At 41.8% G+C, this 12,875-nt stretch overlaps 2 protein-coding genes across 5 annotated transcripts; both read left to right on the plus strand.

Annotated features, from left to right (window-relative positions):
• The first annotated feature begins 193 nt into the window (after positions 1-193).
• ccdc126 (coiled-coil domain containing 126) lies at positions 194-4,924 on the plus strand. The gene is made up of 3 exons (XM_083981785.1): positions 194-561; positions 2,673-3,376; positions 3,521-4,924. The coding sequence occupies exons 2-3, from the start codon at positions 3,139-3,141 to the stop codon at positions 3,724-3,726; spliced, it is 444 nt and encodes a 147-aa protein (XP_083837911.1). The 5' UTR covers positions 194-561; positions 2,673-3,138; the 3' UTR covers positions 3,727-4,924.
• A 713-nt stretch (positions 4,925-5,637) lies between these two features.
• Positions 5,638-11,774, plus strand: tra2a (transformer 2 alpha homolog). 4 transcript variants are annotated; one of them, XM_083982019.1, is made up of 10 exons: positions 5,638-5,815; positions 6,628-6,948; positions 7,290-7,423; positions 7,554-7,719; positions 8,180-8,242; positions 9,320-9,508; positions 10,056-10,171; positions 10,479-10,664; positions 10,749-10,819; positions 11,026-11,772. In XM_083982019.1, the coding sequence occupies exons 4-10, from the start codon at positions 7,687-7,689 to the stop codon at positions 11,034-11,036; spliced, it is 669 nt and encodes a 222-aa protein (XP_083838145.1). In that variant the 5' UTR covers positions 5,638-5,815; positions 6,628-6,948; positions 7,290-7,423; positions 7,554-7,686; the 3' UTR covers positions 11,037-11,772. The 4 variants fall into 4 exon arrangements, with proteins under 4 accessions (XP_083838145.1, XP_083838144.1, XP_083838143.1 ...); XM_083982018.1 differs by lacking the exon at positions 6,628-6,948 and having other exon boundaries at positions 5,642-5,815; positions 10,479-10,658; positions 11,026-11,774; XM_083982017.1 differs by lacking the exon at positions 6,628-6,948 and having other exon boundaries at positions 5,642-5,815; positions 8,180-8,236; positions 11,026-11,774.
• The last annotated feature ends 1,101 nt before the right edge of the window (positions 11,775-12,875 follow it).

The raw sequence follows: 12,875 nt of genomic DNA on the forward strand, positions 1-12,875 counted from the left end.
CCGATGGACGCAATAAATATCGTCTAATTCTTGGTGGATAGTAACGCAAATCAGTGCTATGTTCTGTCTTTATAGCTTTATTTTTTGTCAGTATCTCGGCGGCTTTATTGCATTGAATGTGCCATACATGTCTATGGTGTATGAATGTGAATACATTTCCCATGATTCCGTGGTAATGACGCACGCAGTGGACGTTCGGGGGAACCATGACAGTCCGCACAGTCGCATGCTTGGAATTCAAGCTGCTGACTTTCGTACGCAAGGACCCCATCGTAGTCGAGACCATATGAAGACGCAGAAGTGACTCCCAGAGTGAGTGAGCAGATCCCACGGCAGCTGAAGTTTTGTTGTTCCGGAGACAGCGGGTTTGTTTCCCTCAGCAGCAGTAGCAGTAGCAGCAGCAGCAGCAGCAGCAGCAGCCCGGGTGTTGTCAGACAACAAGCATCATTGAGTGTCAGCCAGCGGTAGCAGCTGGAGCTCACAGGCGCCTCGTCGCTGCTGCTCTGGAGCCTGGTCATGCCTGCTTCAGCCGCAAGATAGCTCCGAAGCCAACACGTGGAGGTAAATTCTCTCTTTTAATGTTTCGCAGTTGTATTATTACTATTTTAAAGCCTTTTTGTTGTTTTAGTTTTTTATAACGGCCAAGTTTAAGGCTGGCCGAGCTAACGCATCAAGCTAACATGAAATGTCAGTGGAGTTGGAAACAGCTTCGGCTGCTAATTAATATTTAAAGCAAACATTAAGTGAAAAGTATTGTATTCAAGTGTCTGACATTAGTGCGTTTTGCATTTCTCGTCCTTGGCTATCAGAGTGTGGTTTGGTGTCCTACTTTTCCTACCTGACGCATCGAAATAAACACAACAAGTTCAGCAAGTCAGCATGTTAGCTAACTGGTCAATCTGTGCCAATCTGTGCCTAGTTACTGACGCTGTGTTAACGCTGCTGTAGCCTCAAAGTGACACTTGAGCACAGCATCCAAACCTTCATATATGTCACCACCTTCGCTATAACTGTATTAACATTTCAATTTTCAGTCTAAGCTCTGCAGATCCCTGCCAGCTACGGCTGAGTCACACGTGACTGCTCTTGTGGTCAATATTCAACTTGTAGTTTAGGTATGCAGGCTAGTAATGTGTGCCTTATCACTGTCAATCATCCCACTTAGGAACACTATATTTAAACAAGTGGAACATTCATTGCACTGGGGCTATGGTCTTAATGGTGTGGCTTTCCACAGAACAATGACAGGCTCTGGTGAATAAGCCGGCATGAGAGTGAAGAGAAGTCAGTGTCAAAATACCAGAATTCCTCTGGTGTCAACCCTAAGGTGAATACGACCCATTTGTTGACACATGGATGGCTCAAAAAATCATCCTGAAGGCTTATCAGTTTCTGCTCTGTGGTTGACATAGCTTACCCTTATCCGTTAACAATCCAGCTACCACAGAGAGTTTGAACTCGAGCCTGAAGTATTATCTGTCCTCGATTGTGTATAGGGTTGCTGTGTATCATGCATTATCTGCAGAGCTGTGTCGACCAGATAACCCAGCGCTGTGAAAATAACTGTTTTCTTAGAAATTTTGCAGCAATTTGGTGAACAGTTAAAATTAGCTCAGTTAGTGTGACGTCTGTATTTTTATGACGAGAGAGAAGCACTGTACACCTAAACATCAATCAGTCGATGGCACTAGACCGTGTAGTAGGTAGTAGAGCTTTGCAAAGCTATTAAGTGCATTTGCATGTTTTTCAGACTGCATTTTGCTTCCTGACTAGTTTCTTTCATCTCAGTTTCACCTACCGAACTAGGTAGTATGTGTGCTGCTGATGCACAGTAGCTCCCAATCATAGGAAGGACCTGTATGCGTATGTGTGTGAGACAATGTGATGCTTCACTAAACAGATTCTGTTACTTTTCTTTTCATAATTTATTTCCTCTGCCATTGTCCCTGCGGAGGCCTCAGCAGTGACACTACCACACCCAAGAGGGAGCACAGAGAATGAACTTGGTGACAAAGTTGTGAAAACTGAGAAATGACTGTCTAATTTCCCCCTGCATGTGCACAGTGCACTCCCGGGCTATTTGTCAGTCCGATAACCATTGTGGAGATGGGATTAGGGACTGAATGCCCTCTATGCCTCTGTCTGTTGCTGCTTCTTTTATCTGGAGCTGCAAAGTGGGACCCATGAAATCTAAACTGGTAATCAGGTTTCTGGGCTAAGAGGGCTGAAAAAGATTTGTTGATGAGTGGGCTATTGTGCACCCTGACCCAAAGCAGAAAAGAAATCTGTCTTTTTTATAATAGCTTAATAGTCTAGAAAGCCACTTTGATGTAGCCACCAGCCTCTTCGCCAATAATGATGAGGTGGATCTTGTTCTTCATCCAGCACATGCGGTTATGTTTGTGTGTGTTGGAAAATGTTGCATTTATTCACTCAGAAATTCTCACAGTTTTGCTCATTAAAAACCACAATTCCCAGTGGGGCTCTGAGGATAGTATGAGTTAACCTAGATGGGCTACATAAAAGATTATGGTTTTTGCTTTGCAGAATGTTGGGTTCTTTTGCCAATTCATGACATTATCTGTGCTCAATGAATCTATAAAAAGTTGATAATAGCCTGTGTTTCTTCCTCCTTGTTATTAATTTCATCTCTTCTTCTACTTTTTCAACAGTCAACAATGTCTGTGGACAACCTGCCTGAAGGCTGAATCTGCATGCGTGGTTTGGTGCTGGAAATCTTGAAACTACAGGGCGTCAACAAAGCCGACTGACTATGAGTGTCTTCAGGCGTCTGCATTTGTCTTGAGCCACTTCCTGCAATCTGCCATTGTTCAGTCACTTTCTCACACTTTTTTCTTAGCAGGGACAGGATGCTCTAGTAGTCTGAGCAACTTCTTGAACTGTACGGTTATTGCACAAGCACTGCTGGGGTTTACTTGAGCGAGACACTGAATCCAGCTCTAGGAATGCTTTGCAGTGGACTTTAACCCCCCGACCTCTGTGAGGATAAGGACAGCAGAAACGGGAATTTCCCTACAGGAATCAACAAACTGTCACACTCATTATCAAAGACAAGACCATCAGCCTCAGACCAGGCCTCTCTAGCGGCCCTCCCCTTCACTGCCCCCGCCCAGTACCATGCTGGGTGCACTCCTGCGGAGGAACATGTCCCAAAAGCTGAGCATGCTCCTGCTGGTATTTGGCCTGGCATGGGGTCTGATGCTGCTGCGCTACACGGTGCAGCAGCCTCGACATCAGAGCAGCGCTGAGCTGCGTGAGCAAATCCTCGAGCTCAGTCGGCGATATGTGAAGGTCCTGACGGAGGAGAACCAGAATGCACCAGGTGGGCCGCAGGGAACCTCCATGGCTGGTTACGGTAAGTGGAAGAAGTTGGGGGGCCGATCACTCTTCTTTCCCGCAAATTAAATGACAAACTTAGTTAATCTTATATGAACACTTTTATAGCATTGATTTTTTTTATTTTTTGTGGTATTTACTGTCTCTCCTCTTATACACGCAGCGGATCTGAAGAGGACTATAGCCGTGCTGCTGGATGACATCCTGACACGGTTGGTCAAACTGGAGGGGAAAATCGAACTGGTGGTCAATGCCTCCTCCACTAACACTTCCCACACAGCAGGGGGCGTTCTGGCCTCCAGCCACCCAGGGACATCCCGCCTACACCCACACATGCCCAACAGGCCTCGACCACATCAAGGAGCATAGCTCTGATAGATGGAAATTGTTTTTGTTTTTAGCACATCACACTTTTCCAGCATTTATCACTGATGTAAAAGCATCAGACAACTGAAAAGCAATAGCGAGACGTATGGACATCCAGAACCTTCAAGTTTGGGATGCATCTAAGAAGAGAGAGGACTTTTTCATGCTATGTCCTATCATATGCTGATATTTATTTTTCTTTTTACCAAGACTGTTTAGTGCATTTTTATATTTTCATTGCTGATTTTATTCAGCTTACATTCTAGCAATTTTGATAATGCCATATTTGAATCGGGTGACTGTTAAAGCGAAAGCAAAGGTAACATATGAACTTTTGGAACTCAAATTGAATCCCATATGCTTAATCATGTAACATGGCTCAAAATGTTTCTCTGTCTACATTGTAAAGATGTTTACAATGCTGCTTCAACATATCAACATGCTGAACTAAACAGTCATTATAGTAAGGAATAGAAACATTTCAGGGTTGTTGTTTTTTTTGCTGTTGCAGCTGCGAAAAACATATGAACAAGGTTTTAGCTTAGACATGCAGTCATTTCAAGGTGAATTAAACTGTATAGTTCACTGCTAAGACATAATCCAAAGAATGTTATTTGCACTCCGAAGAAAGCATAAGTGTGTACAATTGAATGTGGGGAGATATGCAGAACATGATGAGACGATGTCTATTTGCTACTGTAAACATGATCGCGCGTGTGTGTGTGTGTGTGAGAGCGAGAGAGATTTATCTCAATTGTAACCCAATGGTTTCTCTGCTGAGAGATGTTTTAATGTAGATGTGGAACAGACTGAATGTACTGTGTGGTCAGTATTTAGCCCTGTAGTGCTGTTAAGATTACTGACCTACTGCTTACACATGTTCAGGGTTCATGTTGCACTGTGACTCTGTGAGAGATTTTCTAAAAATACTGGGCTCATCCAACTTTGACTTTAGGTATACTTTAGGCTTTGAAATATTCATTCTTCCAGCCAGCCTGCTGAGTATGTTCTCTATAATATTTGAGGCGCAGGCAAAATACCTCATCCTGTCCTGCCCATAGGTGGAAAATCTTTAATTTTCTCATCACAGTACTCATTTACACGATGACTCGGTCCTGCCACAAAAATGGGCAATAATTTCATCAATTTCACTTATTTGGGACAAAGTAAATGCGGGTTGAAGTGGGGGGGGGGGGGGGGGACATGAAGAAATGTGATTAAATTATAAGATAATAGTCACAATTTCTTATTTACTTATTAACATCATGTTTCCGACATATGACACACCTGTATGTATATCCGGGTCACTAGAATGAATTTATTGACTTTTGACTGTGTTTACTCTGAGTGACAGCATATTGTACTTTGCCTCATAATGCTAAAGTTGAAAAGATGGTGGTGAGCCATGCAGTCAGCTGCTGTGATATAGCTTTACTAATAAATTAACCTCATGGAAAACTGATCCCATTATCACCTTCAGCTTGATAATTGTAGATTAATTTTGACAGGGGTAAAAAAAAAATATGCTTAATGTGATTCAGGAGGTCTTAAACATTGGGTGGTGAGATGTGCCTCACAAAGAATTCAGCCTTATTTGGTTCTATGCAAACATTGCTGTGGTTTCCACTTTCCAAAGAGGGCAATACCTCTTTTATATACAGTCTATGGGGCATACACATGTGTCTTAAATCTGTGCGTGTTTATAAGACAGGTTTTGAATTCAGATTTCACAGACCCCACTGCCGGACTTTTGTTTGTAATGGAGTCATTTCAAAGTCTTCGTGATAATGGCGTTGTATTACCGCCGTCACTTTTTGAGTCTCCGGGGTGTGTTTTGATGAGGCGTTCAAGGACGCCTTGGATTTTGTTTGTGAAGGGGGCGTGGGCGACGAGAAAGGAGATGACGTAGATGCTGCAGTACATAAACATAACACCCACCTCATGCGCCATCTTCTTCTAGCTAATAATCATCCAGGGAGACAAATATATTGTGTGAAAGCTCAGTCGCAGCTACTCTCTGTTAGAAGCACGCGGTCGCGTTAGCTTATACTCAACAATGAGCGACATTGACGATGGAAACTGCGAAGCTCGGGTAAGTGAGCACGTCGAGTGATTACGTGAATGTATCTCCTCATGTCTTCCTTTTTCCTTTCTCCTCCGTGTGGCTGCCGATAAAGGACATTGTAGAGGGATTCACCGCGAGCTAATCTAAACTCGAGCTAATGCTAAATTATTCGCTTAGCATCGACGTTATACGCTTTTTATTTATGTTTTTGGCTAAACCTAGCCAGGGGTGTTGCTGTGTACATGCCCCTACTAGTCGACCATGTAACCGAAACTAGTCGCACATTACCGGTGGTTCCCGCTCTGCTAGCAGGACCGGCTGTAGCCGACCTGCTCCTCCTACAGCGGTGCTGCTCTGCAGGTTTCACTGAGGCCGAGCACCGCTGGAGGACCAAACCTTCAGTTTTCGGTTATTTCCATTGTACATGACTTATTGGTACACGAACGTTTTGCGAGCCTTAAATTCGGACATTAAATATATAATATGGCCGACACGCTACTGCACATCGGCCACCTGGGTTTTTGTCTGTTGTAGCATTTAGGCTACTTGTAGTTGAACCAAGCCACTCTTCCTGCCCTGCTTTCACGCTCTGAATTAGCCATCTGAAACACTGCTAAAAACACATTATCTATCTAAGAGCTTTACTTGTTATTATCATATAGTATTTTAAATTGTTGTAATATTGCTCACTTTTTTCAAATATACATATATATAATTTCTGGAATAATTAAAACTTAATGTAATTGTACTGCATTCAGTGTTCTTTTTCATTTCATTTAAGATTTTCTCCTTTTAAACCCTATGATCTTAATTTTATTGAATGTTCTTTTTTCATTAAGGTTATTGATCGAGAAGGATTTGAAGAGTTTTATCCAAGAATGATGAAGAAAATTTTCAAGATAAAAGAAGGCTAATGAAAACATGTACAGAGCAGAACATAGAAGTGGAAAGGGAGGAAATGTGACGGAAGAATGGTGTCAGATAGAAGCGCTTGCGGTGTAATGGCTAAAATGAAACTGGTTTCAGTTTGGGTGAAGAGAGGAAAAACAGACCTGGAATCAGAAAATGAGAAAACTGAAAAAAGAAGAATGAAGAAGGATAGAAATCCTGAGAGAAGGCAGTAGCGTGTAAAGAATCTGGAAGAATGAATGTGTCTCTAGGTTAAGTAAATATACTGTTTGTGTCACGTATGTCTTTTCTTTACTATGCTCCCTTTCTGTAACATAAACATGCATGTGTTACTTTCCCCGTGATGGCCCAGGTGGACATGGAAATAGACCTGTCATGTACAATTGCTATATAGGGTTAATGACATACCACATTGTACACCACCTATTTATTCAGTGACACTGTAAGATTACTAACCTTTTCCTTCACAGTACATAAGCTGTACATCTTAGACAGTTGAACTGTATGTGTGCAACATACTCTTATGTTTTTGTGTAAAGAAATAAATGAATGTGTCCATGAGAAGATTGTTAACATGCTGCTGTGGCAATAGGGGTCACGCTCCCCATCTAAATCGGATCGTGGGAGTCCAGCTCGGGTCAAGTCGGAGAGCAGGTCCGGCACCCCGAGCCCATCCCGGGCCTCCAAACGCTCTGAGTCCAGATCCCGCTCTCGGTCAAAATCTAGGTATGCTGTCTACATTTTCTATTATTTCTGCCATTGTTCTGTCGTATCACAAAGAAATGTAACACTGAAATCCATCAACCGCTTACCTCCTTTCTGTTGTGCCTCTTCTCCTCTGTCCCATCTTTTGCAGGTCTCGATCTAGACGGCACTCAAACCGCCGTTACAGCCGCTCACGCTCTCGATCCTATTCCCATCGGAGGAAGTCCCGCTCTCGTTCCTACAGCCCGGAGTACCGCCGCAAGAGGAGCCAGAGTACTTCCCCAATGTCCAACCGGCGCCGCAACACTGGCAGCAGGGTGAGTTTGACGAGATTGAGAAAAGAACAGAGGAGAAGCAACTACACTTGACATATGTTTTCTCACATATTTGGTTTATTAAGCAGATACAGTCACTTGATAGATCAAACACAAAATGAGTCATGTCAAAATGTTTTGGAAATACCGTACATACTTTTTCTGTAAGTTAAAAAGACTCGGACACATTCTCATTTTAAGATCATCCATTCAGCACTATCTCTGAGTAGAAAAACATGTATCTGTTAAAAACAACTTTTTGCACATGGATTTGAGTTTGGTACAAACACACATAAGGATATTATGATATAGTTTAAAGTCAAGTGCAGGTGGACTTCTCATTGTTTTAATTGTGAGAAAGTTAATTTTCAGAAGACTGTGGTTAATGCTGTGGGAAACCACTCTGATGTGACATTTAATAACCCCTTTCCTTAACCCTCCCCTCCTTTCATTATATCAACAGAGCCATGACTTCACAAAAGAAGCATACAGTCATGGCGGCGGCGGCGGCGATACTGATGTTAGGGTATGTGGACCTTCTGACATTTTTGGGGGGATAATCATGTAATGTTTTTGTGTGGGTCAAAGTTGCTGCTCCCAGTGTGGTACAGGATGATGGATATGTGTGTAAATACCACCTGGTGGAAGGAAAATAACAGCAAGTATACCGACTGTTTGCAATCAAAATGCCATATTACACAGATTTTGATATATTGGTTCAATTACCAAAGCAAATGAATGTGTGCATATGCAGTTTTCATGTATTTTAGCTATAATATTCTTTATCCTTTTTATATGAACAAGTAGCAACGTATGGGTAGATAAAATGATAAACTACATGTATATACATCTTGAGTTAATGCATGCTGAAACTTTACTGTGACAAAGACGCATTAAATATTTAAGAAAACTGGATACACTGATGTTTCAAGCTTGGGATCAATAAATAAATCTACGCTTTTATAATAGAAAATAATAATAAATAAAAATCAAGTACATTAACTTCCTCTGTCTTTCATGTGGCATGGAGTATCATAAAATAGATTGTTTGTAAGGTCAGTATGTCTGTAGCACAATGCTGCTTTAAGAGGTCCATGTGAAAATGCAAAGCAGGAAATCTCCAAGCAAACAGATGGCAAATGGAATGGGTTTGTACTTTGTATAGGTGTCCCCAGGGCATCTTTTTGGAAGCAGTTTAAGGGGTTATTAAAGCTGTCACAGTTTACCCACTGAGCAGTTATTTGCACTGGTACAAGTGGAGATGCTTAGAGGGAAAGTTTTAGTACCCTGTTGTAAAACACATTTTCAGTTTTCATCAAGTAACCTAGCCACAGTTGTTAGCCAGAAGTCATAATGTAAAGAGTAAGTATCCAATGAAGTTGGACTCGTATTTTCTCCATAAAAAGTGAAAACTAACCTGAAGCAAATGTATAAATAAGGATGTTTTTAAATCTGTATGTATTTTGGAAAGAGATTGCTCTCCACATGTAAAATGCTGCATGCATGCATGATGAATTGTGTTTTGGATACCAAAGTAGTAATTGTATGCACATCATTGGTTGGCGGTACCATCAACTCTGACCCTTATTGTTGACCCTTCCAGGCGAACCCTGACCCCAGCACTTGTTTGGGGGTGTTTGGCCTGAGCCTGTACACCACAGAGCGCGACCTGAGGGAGGTGTTTTCACGCTACGGTCCTCTGGCTGGGGTCAATGTGGTGTACGACCAGCGCACGGGTCGGTCCCGTGGCTTTGCCTTTGTTTACTTCGAGAGGATTGATGACTCCAAAGAGGTATTGGAAATGTTTGGGGTTTTTATTTTTCAGTCAGATGCCAGCGAGCTTCAGTCCTGTTTCCAGACACTCACTTGTTTTCTGTCCTTCTATGTAGTTACATTTTAATATGTATAGTTACCGTCTCTGGGGTGTAAAATATAGTAATCCTTAGATCTGGCAAGTTGAATCCAGACTTTTTTTTATCAGTTTGTTAAATTTTTCTGTAAGATTTTCAGCCATATATAGTCACTAGCAGTTACATATTGTTTTGCAGTTTGTTTTCATAGTTGTAGTACATACAGGTTCAAAGGTCCTTCAAGATAAGGCCACCTGTTGGGTCCTTTTTTTTTTTTTTTTTTTGTCTCATTTCCAATTCATTCAGCTGTGATTACACAAGTATACCACTAGGTGTCTGCCTTGCCACAAATTCCCTCACCTTGCATCTCAGAGCAGGGGGTTACTGTGTGTACTGTTGGTGGGTTGTTGTGAATTAAATAATATTTGCCAAAGAGCTTGCAACAGTCAGATAACATCTCTGTCTTGTCCTCCCTCTTGCGTTCCCTAGGCGATGGAGCGAGCCAACGGCATGGAGCTGGACGGGAGGCGGATCAGGGTAGATTATTCCATTACCAAGCGTCCTCATACCCCGACACCAGGGATCTACATGGGCCGACCAACTCAGTAAGATCAACACTAATGTCAAGTCTGACATATCGGTTTCACGTGAAAGCATTCGATTTACATCACATAGCTGAAGTCCCCGAGAAGCATAAACGTTCATTTGAGCCATCGCGACTGAAGAGCTGGGATAGCGTAATGCTCTGATGTCAGAGCTTACTCATATCATTCGAGATCTAACTGCGAATATTTTCTTGAAACAAAGTTTTAGGATTTGTTACCACATATGCCGATTTTGACGTAGCGCTGTGTTTCGCAAGAAAGAAAGAAGCCTGAAAGTCACCACCCTTGTTTCTCCTTATTTCAACAGCAATGGCGGCGGAGGAGGAGAAAGAGGAGAAAGAGGAGGTGGCGGAGGCGGGGGCGGCGGCGGTGGTGGTGGTGGCGGCGGCGGCGGCGGAGGCAGCAGCAGCAGGAGAGGGAGAGACTCGTACTATGACCGCGGCTACGACCGCGACCGCTATGACAGATACGATGAGTACGACTACAGGTACAGGTGAGTAATTTGTGAGAACAAAGTCGGCGTTCGACACTTTTGCGTGGGAGAAAATGTATTAAATCTTGTTTTGCCTCTTTGCAGTCGCAGGCGCTCTCCATCACCCTACTACAGTCGATACAGGTCTCGCTCACGGTCTCGCTCCTACAGCCCACGTAAGTGTGAAGAGAAAAACGCATACAATAAAGAAGCTCACCAATCTGCATCCATTGTATCATCCCGGAACATGAAGTCAGACTGCTGCTAGTTTGCATATTTAAGCACATAACTGTAGCTTAGTCTCTCAGCAGATTGATTAATGTGTTAATACTTCACTGACTGTGCTGCTTCTAATATGCCTTTTCATATTTTCTCTTCACAGGACGATACTAAGTCGCTTCTTTCAATGTTCAGCTTCCCTCCAGTAGTTGATGTGTGACACATCGAGGTGTTTTTTGTTTTGTTTTTCTCCGAGGGGTACATTTTTGAATTAGCATGTCCTTATCAACCAAACTCTTTTAAGTTTGAGATAGTTCTTGTTTACATGCAAAGGATGTCTTAATTTGTAGACATTTTTCACGCATCCACTTTGGGTGTGAGCAAAGAACTCAGCGACTGTTGGTTTCTGTTGCTTCACTCTTAGACCTACATCCTTCCCTCTTAATTTTTCTGCAGCAGCAATATATTTTTTTCCTGTTCAGCTATCACTGTTAACATCATCCTAATTATGATGGAGATTGAAAATTAGATTTTAGTAAGTAAACGGTGACACTTGGTTTTACAACCTGTATTACGTGAGGAATTTTACTAATAAAGTCTGTGCAGTAAAGATAAGAAATTTGATTATTCTCTGTGTTGCCTGTCGCCAAGTGAGTTTACTGGTAAGTAGCAGGTAAATGGTGCTGTAAAATAAAGTGTTACCATGCCATAAGTGGTTGGTTCTCTGCTCACATTCAATTTTGTTTTCTTTTTTAGACAAGGAACTCATCAATTCTGTTTCTCCAGAGAGTTTTATGTATTTCAATTTTTTTAATTGTTGTTTCTTTGTATGGAAATATAACTTTATGAAAACTCCAAAGTTTGTAAGGTGTTTTTCTGACTTAATATGCATGAAATTGAAGTCGAGCTTTGGTTGTATAGGTGGGAGTTATTACTGTAAGTTGAGTGGGTGAGGTGGGAAAAGGAGCTGGGAGAGTTTCACAGAGCGAGGTGATGTGCATGATAAGTTTATGTTCACACATATAAAGCAGCTGATCAGGAGTCACAATAGATTCTCCACAAGTTCAGTTTCCTCTCACGAATGAAAACATGCAAGGATCGAGTTTTACCAATACGTTTTTATTGGGTGACATTCTTTACATAACACACAGGTTCACATGTAAGGGGAAAAACGCCTCTAAATGAATATTTACAGCAACAACACCAAGAGCTTCTGCTTTTCTCATACATCATCATGGTGCCTATAAAATACAAAACCTCTTTCACTTTCATGTGATGATGATGATGTGATGTACTTAACCGCAACAAACGCATTACTAGAACATTTCCCTATCTAAAGTAACAAATGTGTACTCAATATTATTAAAAAAACATGACCGAAACCAGGCCAGGTGTGTTCTTCATGCAGCACTGATCATTTAAATGTTCCTGCACTGAACAGATTGTTTCATCACAACATCAAAATAATTTATTTGTCTCAAACAGGTACAGGTTTAGATATTTGGGGTTTACGAGATCTTGAAACGGAGTGGCTTAACCGCAAAAATAACCCCGATTGGAGGGCTCTTTATCAGTAGACCTTCGTCCCAATAGTAAGGCACTTCATTCAAATGGGGTTAATAATCACTGCTGACATGTCATGGGGCCCCTCAGAGTTATGCGTTCATTCACACTGACTCCAAGATAATTCTTTAAGGTTCCAAGGTAACCACTAGCAGGAAGGATAAAAGGGTCAAAGTATGAGGTCTTTCTCAATAAAGACACTCAACGCCACAGTCAGCTCAAGTCTGTACCTTTTGTACTCATTTTCACCTTTGATTTTTTTTTTATTATTGTTAAGTGGACTTTGATCATCATACACATCCACCATAGACATTGACCTATACAGCTTTGTGTCATTATCAAGTAGACTATAGGATTTGAGTCACTGTCCCCTGGTCTGATGTGTAAGTGCAGCCACTTTTCACCATGTAGAACAGGTGCACACATTTAACAATATGCTGATAATTTTCT

This window comes from Trachurus trachurus (genome assembly GCF_905171665.1).
Source record: "Trachurus trachurus genome assembly, chromosome: 11".
Taxonomy (NCBI): Eukaryota; Metazoa; Chordata; class Actinopteri; order Carangiformes; family Carangidae; genus Trachurus; species Trachurus trachurus.

Coding starts and splice junctions, on each gene's coding strand:
- tra2a (XM_083982016.1), top strand. CDS start 5,780: ATGAGCGACATTGACGATGGAAACTGCGAAGCTCGG. Junction 7,424..7,553: donor CGCTCTCGGTCAAAATCTAG/GTATGCTGTCTA, acceptor CATCTTTTGCAG/GTCTCGATCTAGACGGCACT. Junction 10,172..10,478: donor TACATGGGCCGACCAACTCA/GTAAGATCAACA, acceptor TTATTTCAACAG/CAATGGCGGCGGAGGAGGAG.
- ccdc126 (XM_083981785.1), top strand. CDS start 3,139: ATGCTGGGTGCACTCCTGCGGAGGAACATGTCCCAAAAGCTGAGCATG. Junction 3,377..3,520: donor AACCTCCATGGCTGGTTACG/GTAAGTGGAAGA, acceptor TTATACACGCAG/CGGATCTGAAGAGGACTATA.